General features: G+C 39.8%; 1 protein-coding gene across 1 annotated transcript in view; it reads right to left on the bottom strand.

Annotated features, from left to right (window-relative positions):
• Positions 1-315: 315 nt before the first annotated feature.
• Positions 316-11,102, bottom strand: part of prss16 (serine protease 16) — a 13,573-nt gene continuing 2,786 nt past the window's right edge. The window contains exons 3-9 of the mRNA XM_054600208.1: positions 10,805-11,037; positions 9,150-9,285; positions 6,931-7,045; positions 3,492-3,693; positions 2,450-2,540; positions 2,117-2,319; positions 316-638 (exon numbers count right to left, since the gene is read on the bottom strand). Coding sequence (XP_054456183.1) covers positions 529-638; positions 2,117-2,319; positions 2,450-2,540; positions 3,492-3,693; positions 6,931-7,045; positions 9,150-9,285; positions 10,805-11,037 — 1,090 coding nt within the window. The 3' untranslated portion in view covers positions 316-528. The remainder of the gene's footprint in view (positions 639-2,116; positions 2,320-2,449; positions 2,541-3,491; positions 3,694-6,930; positions 7,046-9,149; positions 9,286-10,804; positions 11,038-11,102) is intronic.

Genomic DNA, 11,102 nt, shown 5'->3' with positions numbered 1-11,102 from the left:
AGATAGGATTGTTCAACAGCATGCAACAAGAAGGGGACGTGGCATTGCATGTTGTATCCAAAAGCATACTTACACAAGAAAATGTTCTTGCGAAAATGAGAAATGATTTAATGTTATGAAGTATTTCGGAAGATCCTACTCTTTGGTCTTCAATTAAATAGTTCAAATGGTCAGTTAATTTGAAACCAGTCTCCTTAAACAACAGATTTAACGGAGATATCTATGATCTATTCTGCCCATAAATGCACTATATTAACCTTTGCAATGTTGACTCAGAATGAAACTGAAAACGCAGAGAGAAAAAAGCCTTGACAGTCATTAGAAAATGTATTATTTATTCATCTACTCAAAATTATCTCATTCATTCAAAATACCTGAAATTTGTACATTCTTGTTTAAAGTGCCTTTTCATGCATATTCATAAACGTGGCAGTAAAAGAAGAAGTCTCACTCCAATGTAAATTATTTGGACAAAAGTAAAAATGTGTTTGTTTCGCAGAGCCATTGATTGGCCGGTTCGACTGTCAATCATTGCTTCAACCACCTCTGGAGGAGTAAGAAGATGTGATCACGGGCCAGAGCCAGCTGGGGGAGATCCTCGCTCCTGGCAGGGTACATGTTGGCACAATGGGCTGTTCCTGGATCAGAGAGAAGAAAAAAAATATATAAATAATAAAAAAAAAAAGGATATGGCAGCGAAAAAGCAGTCGAACTGAGATTTTTCTGAGAACAATTATCAACCTCATAAAGTTAGAATTGAACAAGTGAGCCATTGTTCGACTCTGAAGCTGTTGCTTGGCTTCAGTGATGTGAAGCAATCACAAATGAACCCCAGTCTTCAGTTAACATGTGTGACTCAACAGACTTTGGACATGGAAATTAAAAAATAAAAGTAAAAAATACTAATTAAAAATGTTCCTCAAAGGCTCATTAATGATGAACTGTCGTCAAAGTCTACCTGCTATAACTGCAACACATGAACAACAACACATCAAACTGGACTTTCTGTATTTAGATATATTCTATGTATGATTTTAGCTTGAGTTTCCTACTTACTGCTGTATATCTTTTAAATCACATTCTACTGACATCAACATTGTAAAAAATAATAGGACCAATTGGGAATTACATCTTTATCACAACATTAAGTCTGACTCCATTTCAACAAGTTTTTAAAGAGAAAAACGTCCCCCCTTTTATGTGGATGTCCAAACAGTGTTGATGGTGAATGTAGTCGATTGAAGCAATACATTCTTCAGTGTGCACAATAATGTATATCTGTTGTTCTTCCTGCATCCAGAGACGTCATATTTAACATAATAGTGACGTAGTTGGAGGCGAGGAGGAGCATCTGCTGCTATTTCAGCTTGGAATTCTAGTCTCAAAAACAGAACTTCCTGTTCTCTTCTCTTCACTTATACTGCAAACCAGCTACGTCTCCAACGGCGATAGGGCGGATGTTATGGTTGACAATTTAATCTTACAGTGTTTTGTGCTCACTCAGATATTCAGCCCGTATTCATAAGTATATGGACAAAGAAATGCAGCGAAGAGAGGCCGAGGCTGGCGCGCAATGCATCTTGGTACATGGAGGCAATGCTGGCAGGGCTCCGCAATCAGGAGAACTCAATCTAGCAGGTACTTAAGAATGAATTGCTTCAGTTACATTACATTACATTACATTAATTACAGTTGATGACATTCACCATCAGTGCTGATTGGACATCTGCATACAAGGTGGTGAATTTTCCTTTTAACACTTAGGTATGTTTGAAAATGGTTAAGGAACATGAAAGTCTAAAAATATTTACATTTTTAGCAAAACTTGGATCAATTTTAAAAGCAAATACAAGCTTCATGGGAATAAACGGGCAAATTTATCCATCAAGTTGGTGACTAGCCATCCATGCTAGATAGATACTATCTGAGCTAGCATGCTGGATAGCAAAGATGTGTGGTAAAAATACTCAACAATGGAGTAGGATTTTTTGTTTCCTTTGCTTATTTGGAAATCAGACTGACTCATAATATACATTTTAAAATCTTATTTCTTGAAAACAGTTTAACGTCAGCTTTCTTTCGTGCTGTCAAAACACAAAGTCACACCGTCTCTCACCTTTGATGAAAACAGCGGGGAGGTCAGGCGTGATGTCCTGGGTGATTCCCAAGGCGTGCCACGGGTCGATGGAGCCGTTGGGCAGAACTATTCGGGTGGAGCGGATGTTGTAGCCGCCGTAATACTCGTTGGTCTGAGCCACGGCGTCCGCCAGCTGCTCGGCACTGACATTGTAGAAGTCTGCACACTGTTTCACATGATACCTGGAGGAGAAAACACAGATTGACAATGCAATGGAAAGAAAATGGTGGGTGTATGGTGTAGAAAATAAAATAAGTGCAGCGGTGAATATATGAGTTTATTAGGAAGAGAGGTGATGTTTGGTGAACTCACACAAGAGGGAAGCCAGTGAATGGTTGGTTTGGAGAGTCAGTGCTCTGGTAGAATCCAAATTCTGTGCAGGTCTGGTAGACCCACTGTCTCCCTGACAACACACAAACGAAATGAACCCATGAGCCAGCAGAATCAGTTGGTTTCATATAAACCAAGGCGCTAACAACATAGAGCAGGTAACGATGAAGAATTTGTTTGTATCCTAAAAGTATTCAGTTTTTTTGTTATTCAGCCCCAATTAAGAGAGGAAAGAGAGCAGCTGAAACCCACAAGAAACAAAGGGGGGAGTTTTATGCCGACACATCCCAGTGGCTTATTTAAGAGACTACTTCCTGTTCCAGTGATCCCACCACCCTCCACCCTCCACCCTCCAACTCATGAAACTGAAGCTGGGAACTGGAAAAACAGCCCAAAGCAGGGCCAACACATTTTTGGTTAAAACATGCAAAATTGTAACTCAAAACATTCAATTCAAATAAAATAAAAAAAGCACACCAAGTCTTAGAATAGGCTACTTTCTTCAAAAAAATGCCCAAATAAACTTTGGTTGTTTTTAAAGCCTGATAAAAACGTAAGTGTAACATTCTTACTTGAATTTAACCCGAAGAAAAAAACGTTATTTGGGGATTTTCACATCGTTCCAGGATTCTTTTCTTTTTAGTAGTTACGTGATGTAATTACATTGTTGGGTGGATCTACTTTGCCAGAAATTGCCTGGTTTATTTTTTACAATCTAAAAAAAGCCTTTCAACACCACCCAGAAATGGGTTTAGCTACGTCATGACTGTAACCGCGTCCCAAACTCACAACATGACCTGTCTCGTTGCTCTGTTTTGTTTGCTCCTGTAATTGGTGGATGACAGTGGAAAAAGGTCATTGCGACATCACACTGTCTGTTTTATTCAACAAAAACTCACCAATGGACGCCAAAAAAAACCCAAGGTACGTCAAAATATAGCTGGTGACATATTAAAATAGAGCCCCAGCTAAAATAACCACGTCTGAACATACAAAAACAACACCCTTCCCAGTAAATACCCACCTCCCCCTGCAGCCGGCCCATTCCAAGAGGTATCGGTCATTTCTCCGAGGTAGCTTTCGTAGCTGATGTTCAGGCATTTAATAGAGAAGGTGTCCATCATGAGGCGGGCCACGGCGGCGTAGCGGGCGTAAGGGTCCCCGAGGGAGGTGTCGCCCATCACGCCACACAGCACCTTGATGGTGATGTTGGTGCCCGTCGCGCCCTAAATTGACAAAACACGCCACAAAGAAGAAGAAAAAAAGCAAATCAGTTAAGATGATTAATCAAGATTTGTATGATTATCTTGTGATGAATGGTCCTTTTGTGCGGGTCAAGTATTCCCCAGGCTTTTATTGTGAAAGGAGACATGAATTTGTGACCCATGCTTGCTCATCCTCAAGGCCCAGCGTCCGTTTATGCGGAGGAAATTGTGCAACTGAAACCCACAACACAAAGGGACCCCACTTGTGTTGCGGTTTCCAAGTCGGGGAGTTTTACGACGACACATCCCAGTGGCTTTTTTTTTTTTTTTTTTTTTAAGAGAGCGCTTCCTGTTCCAGTGATCCCTCTCCAGCCTTCTCATTCATGAAACTGAAGCTGGGAACCCGTCATCCTCAAAGTGAGGAGAAAGTAAAAGTATAAATGGGGGGGAGAGAGAGAGAGAGAGAGAGAGAGAGAGAGAGAGAGAGGTATGACATGCAACAAAAGGTCCCAAGGTTAGAGTTGAATCTCGGCTACCCGGAAATTGAAGTTAATATCTGAACTTGTTTTTTCAGATTTTCCTCATTCATTTATATAAAAAGTATTTGGGTTCCCTGTCCAGGAAATAGTGCATAAAAACAATAAATGAACTAGTGACATATTGCATATAAAAATCAAGGTCTATATAGATAAAAAAATTAAAATATATATATATATATATATCTTGACATGAATCAAAAGGTCCAACAATTCTTGCAGACAGCTCTTGGACTTTTGGATTATTGAATGATCCTTTGCCTGTTTACACACCCACAATGCAATTCCAGGTATAAATGCGCCAAAAACAAAATGATGTTTGGAGGAGTAAAACCGTTTGCAGTGGATACTTGTTCCTAAATGCAAAACGAAGTCCTCGTTAACTATAAAAGCTTCCCTGTCCCTGCATCTCTCTGCACCTTCTGAGTGTAAAAAGAGGAACTTGTTCCAGGAGCTTTGGCGTTGCACAACGTCCCTTCCGTATTTCTATAAAGACCTCCATTGATAACCCCTCAACTGTGAAGCCACCGCTCTGACTCTTCTGATTGAGTTACACCTCGGTCCTAGTCCTTTACCCAAATTCCTCAGCGGTACCTAAAACCTGGTAGTCTGCTTTATGTCAGAGAGGCAGCCGTGGGCCGTGTTGGTCGAGGCCAGTGCTGTGGACTCTCATTTTATGTGTCTCTTTAGCTCGGGGCGACAGGAAACCGGAGAGACCACAGAGGCTTTTGTTACTTTTTCACATCAGCTTATTGGTAACCGGACTCACGTCTCCTCGAGGCTCCAGGGGGGACAGAGAGGGGATGGGAGCAAAAAAAGGGGGGAGCTGGTAAAAAAGGAAAAAGGGCAACAAAGGAGGGAAGAAGAAGAAGAAACGGGAAAAGATGTACAGTAACAGATAATAAGATAACATGTTGTGAGAGGTGTTGTGTGCACGATGAGGACTTCTGTGAGAGAGCTGTAAGATTTTCCAGAACAGGGCTGGGCAATATAATTCTATATAATCGTAGTATGGAAATGTCTTTACAATGTGGATTATGAGGTTACTTTTACTGTCTCCTGAAAAAAAAAAAAGAGAAAACAACTGTGCATCAATTATCTGACTACTCAATTATTTCTAAACGCATGCATCTTTGCTAAAACCTTAATAATTGAAACACTTCTCTATATTCTTATATATGAAAATGAACGTGTTTGTGAAGCAGTGAGTATACGACTGGATAATTTAGACGTGGATTAAAAAAGTGTCGAGACATGGGGATCTGCACTCAACTGAATGCACCTTTTTGGTTTCATCTAGTTTCGCTGTTGTTAAACACGGATTCCATTTACTTTAGTTCATTAAGACGTTTCTCTGTTTTTGGATTCTTTGTTCGCCGTGTAGGCATGTGAGAAAAACAAAGTTTTCTCCAAGAACTCAATGTATGACAAGGTGAGTATTTAACATACTTAAACATTTAAGGGGATATAGTATTCCTTTAAGCATGCAACCTGAAAATATTTAGTTTTAACTTCTATGTCATGGCCTTAATAGAATGGAAATCAATATTGAAATCAACCCAATATCCCGCCCAGTCTCATGCAGGTTGATCTATTTCATATAGAGTCTTTACAAAAATGGCTGTCAATGGGAAAACCATTATGCCAAATGAATTAATTGTGAAACATTTTCACATTTCCTGCTTTATTATTATCATCATCTGCTCTTTTATCATGACTCATACTTCATTTTACTATATCTATCAGAAGCTTCTCTACTCACCCTGAGACATCAAATATCAACACAAAACACTAGAAAACTAGAAACTAGAGTCATTATTCACCTATAATGAATGCAGTTCAGGAGCAGCCCTGGAGACCCTCTCACTGGGCAGTATCTCTGGGCCCCTCGCTGCTAAACAATGCAGCGTTTATTATGGTTCAGTATACTGCTCGGGCTGTCTGCAGCCCTCCTACACCTCATAGCTGCCTTCCACTCAACCACGACTGGATAGTAGGTCAACCCCTGACCTACAAAGGCTCCAAACAAAGTCTACACTATCAGTTCGACATGCAGAAATCATTTCAAATCTGATATGTTGTTTCTATAAAACACATGTCTGTCATCTCTGAGGGGATTCAGTGAACTATACTGGAATCATTTCTCCGGTCAGTCTATGGAAAATTGTCCTAAAGCTCAGTTTCAGCTTCTATCAACCTGGATTTTTTTCATCATATTTCTCTTTTCATTTCAGTATGTAAATATTAAATTCTGAAGATGTGCTTTAAGGGATTGTAGGGATGGATTTCTAACCCATTTCAATGCAATTGATAAAAATGTGGCTAGAATTAAGGATGATTAGGGCAAAAGGTGCTACATTGAAAATGGCTGAAAAGACCCTTTAAATGAAGAGCAGAAAGACTGGGAGCAGGTTTGTCTTTAGACTTTTTAGAAGTGATTGTAGGCAGATTTTGTTGTGTTTGGACAGCTATTTTCCCCTGATTCCAGTCTTTATGCTAAACTAAGCTGACCTTCAACTGGCCCTAACGTCATATTCAATTCATGAGCTATTAATCTAAGCAGCTGATGTACATTTTAAGAGTTTCCATTGGTTTCATATGCAATAAAGATGCAATAAAGGAGTTTAATGTCTCCTAATAGTGTGTGAGTAATGACAAAAACAAATTTAAAGACAGCTTCTGCCTCCAAAATCCATGTTTTCTGCGTCTACTCTCCTCTCACCTCAAACCCCCTGTTGTCTTCATTATACTGGACCACATCCATGAAGTTGCCAGCCATCGTTTCCAGGAAGTAGGCTGCATCCATCTCGGTCTGGATCTGCAGTTTGGAACACAAGCTGGAAGGGGGAAAGAGGAGGAAGACAGAATATAGAGGAGAGGACGCAAGGGAGTAAGGGAGGGAGATGAAGAGGAGGTGGGGAGAATCGGGGTGGAAGGTGGGGGGAGACAGAGAGGAAGTTAGACCAAAGCCTTGGCGCTTGTACAGAACATCTAGTTATTGTTTTCTCTTTTCCTGTGTTCTCGGGAAATAAAACCTCAGATCATATCAATAAACCAGCAAATCTTTGGAGCTTCTGATGCACGAAAACCAGCTCCACAAAGCAGTTCCACTTCTTTAGAGCAGTGGTTCTCAACCTTTTTCAGTGATGTACCCCCTGTGAAATACTTTTTTAGCCAAGTACCCCCTAACCAGCGCAAAGCATTTTTGGTTGAAAAAAAGATGCAATACTGATTTATTAAACTGTCATCACTGACGATTGCATTGTTGCATTAAATTCAGTTTATGAACTTACACTTATATTTTATTGAATATTTATTAAATAACAATTTTTAAAGGATTTTTGAATGGATGCTAATTTTAAATATATTTTTTAAAAATCTCACGTACCCCCTGGAGTGCCTTCACGTACCCCCAGGGGTACACGTACCCCCATTTGAGAACCACTGCTTTAGAGGATGTGTTGAACCATGAAAGTGAATGGATTGTGTTGACCTCTGTTACATCCCCTGACTTTTCCTCTAGCACCATGAGGTTGAAATCTGGGCTTTTTTGTGTGAAAGACTGAAGTGGTAAAATGACAGCTTCTTCGGCCGTCTGGTAATTTATTTTATTTTATTATTTTATTTTCCTGTGAGCTGATTCATCCTAGTCGATGAAATTGTGACGCAAGTGGTATATCTTCTGAGGCAGTGTGGTTTGGAAGCTGGACACGACTCGTGTCTGCATGAGGACATGTCTGCATGATCTGCAAGAACCTAAAAAAAAATTAAAATGATTTCCCATGTGGTCAGACACAAAGTCAAAGCTTTGGTGTGTCACCATTACAGTACCAGCACGGTGAGAATAACTGCACCAGTATAACAGCCCTTTATGTCTGTCTACTGACCATGTTGACTGACCTTACTGTCGCTATGACAACCTTAAATACACAAAACAACACCAGAGACAGCCATAATTACTGCAGTCGACCACAGGCCTGCTGAGACAAAAGTCATGTTTGAAACTGAAAATAAAGAAGAAAATAATCAAAAATTTAATCGAAATTAAAATTCTATATTGACAGAGTAAGCGGAGTTCTCCTGCTTGTGAAGCTGTGAAGCCCATTGCCTACATGTACCAGGATGCATTGCATTGAAGCAGCAATAGCCTGTTGTTCTTCTTAGCCTGCAACTACGTCACTGTCAGCTGGATGCAGAAAGAACAACAGATGTTCCAGCTTTTACCTTCATTATAGCTCCGATTGACGACATTTACCATCAACACTGACTGGACATCCACATAAAAAGTTGGCAGATGTCCCCTTTAATTATCCCAAAATACAGGCTATACTCATGCACATAAACTTGCATAACAATTATTCCTTTAAATCCATGAAAGTTTACGTCACTTCATTCCGTCAGCATGGTTCATTTCTGGGATCTTACAGTAAAACAAACATTTTTAAAGGCTTTTTTTCAGCAGTTATTTTCATTTCTTGGCAGGAAAAGCACCGAGCTTTCAGATAACATTAATCATGCCTGCCTTCCTTTTTAGTTTCCCTCCCCCAGACCCTGATGATGTGCATGCTGTGGCTTGCTTAGTCACTTAAAATTAAACTGTTTAGATCTCTGCTCAGGTTGAAGATAAGAGGAGGTAGAGAGATACTGGGTGGTCATAGAACTTCATTAACTAACAGGACTGAGAGGGTGTAAACTGCATCACAATATATATTATATTATATTAAAAAACATTGTAGAAACATATGTTATTGTGGAATCCCCATCTTCACCCTTTATCAGATAAAAAGATTAATTATCCTCCATTTTTGGCTGGTTGAGAGTAAATTTATGCAGATTATTATTAGATATTTGTCTTTAAGATCTTTTAAGATGCTGTACTTAAATTTTGCTATATATTTTTTTAACTAGAAGGATAGAGAAGGTATGGGTTAGACGCTGTACTTGAAGTCTTTGGTGATGTTGTCGTAGGTCTTGGGGTCTTTCAGGCGCTCCATGAGGGTACTCGAAGCCTTTTGCACCAGGACGGGGCACTCTGCGTTCTCGGAGGCCAGCGAACGCCACACAACCTCCAAGTACTCTGGCAGAACATAAAGACATAGAGCAAGGTGGACACTTAAACCTAGAACCGCTATAAAAAGACCACAATAATACACAAGAGCCCTGGTTAAACATACAGGGCTATTTTAAAAAAGGCACCAATTCATCTTCAGAAGGAACGCAGGAACCCAGTTTTTAGTCAAGTGCTTTGTGGAAGTATTTATTTTAAAAGGGTTTCCGGGAGGTTGAAAGTGAAATGTTGAGTCTCAAACCGCAGTGAATTTCACAGTTTATGAAACCGAAGAGAACGTCCACATTATTAAAGCTTGGATTATCTCCACCTGGAGTGAAGAGCCGGCCTCTTGCTGGTAATAATGCTGACTAACTGCAGTGTTGGGAAATAACAACCGGATACCTCACGTCAGAGCGCCCACATACAAACATTCTTTTTGTGTTTTGTCTCGGATATTTTCTAAAAGTCTGAGTGAGTGTGTGTGTGTGTGTGTGTGTGTGTGTGTGTGTGTGTGTGTGTGTGTGTGTGTGTGATAGGTTCGTGGAGATAGCGTTAGTGTGTGTGTGTGTGGGGAGGGATGATGCAGGTCGACGTTCAAAGCTAGTCTGACCTGGATTCCCAACCCGCAGACATCCGCAGGAAAAACAACGAGCTCAGCCAAACACAACACACAGATAGAGAGAGAAGCCTTGATCGACTCTTTCATCCGTCTGGGAATCAAACTTGCAAGACACCGAGCAAAACTGGGGAATTTAAGACGATTTTTTAACTCAACGCTAGATGTGTTCTGCAGAGATGTTAATGCAGGAGCTCACTGATGGGACTGCAGGGAGGATGTATTCTAAAGAGGATGGTTTTTTTTCTTTAGATAATGTTTGTTTGGTGCATTCAGTATTATGTACAAATAAACAATCTAAAGTCGTTCTCGATAAACTTGACAATTAATTACATAATCATTTATAATATACATCTGTTTGATAATACTCTTTTTCTGGATATCATATTTCCTGTATTTATTTATTTTTTTCGTCTGATACAATTTGTCAAATTCCTTGTATATGCTAACATACTTTGTACTTCTGTCAAATTATCATTTATATATTAAAAACACTTTTATGTCTATATATGTATTTTTTTGGTCATTTAAAATTTAAAATGTTTTCCAGTTTTTATTCATCTGTTGAATTTATTTAATTTTGTTTAATTTTTTTAATAACACTTAAAATGTGAGTGCAAAATGCAAGCTTTCTATAAAAGAAAGTTTTTTTTTTTTTTTTTAATGTACAGCACTTTGAGCTACATAGTCTGTTTGAAATGTGCTATATAAATAAAGATGATTATTATTATTATTATTATTATTAATAAACAGTTTCTGATTCTGATTCAGATGTGTGTTGGTTATTTACTGACAGCAATTCTAACTTAAATTCACTGTTTTTTAAATGGAGTTTGATATATATGTCTTTATAAGATGAGAATGCAAACCAATTATATACGTGTGTGTGTGTGTGTGTGTGTGTTGTCATGTCAACGGGTCCCTTAATACCTGGGAAGTTGACCGTGGCGTGAACAGGTGCACTGGTGGCCACAGAGGCGTGGACCAGGTGAGGGTACTTCAGCCTGAACCAGGCGGCGAGGGAACCCGGGTACGACCCGCCGAACGCCACCCACTTCCTGTTGGCCAGCCCCCTGGCCTCTGCTGTCACGGTGCGGAAGTGGGCCAGGTCGGCCAGCGCCTGGCGACTGCTCAGGAACCGCAGGCTGTCCGTGCTGAGGTCACTGGAAGAAAGATGGAGAGGAGAGGGAAGCTTTAATAAGACATTGTAGTTTGAGTCCAACATGCA

Source organism: Anoplopoma fimbria, chromosome 1 (assembly GCF_027596085.1).
Source record: "Anoplopoma fimbria isolate UVic2021 breed Golden Eagle Sablefish chromosome 1, Afim_UVic_2022, whole genome shotgun sequence".
NCBI classification, from domain to species: Eukaryota; Metazoa; Chordata; class Actinopteri; order Perciformes; family Anoplopomatidae; genus Anoplopoma; species Anoplopoma fimbria.
This window is presented reverse-complemented; position numbering and strand designations above follow the sequence as displayed.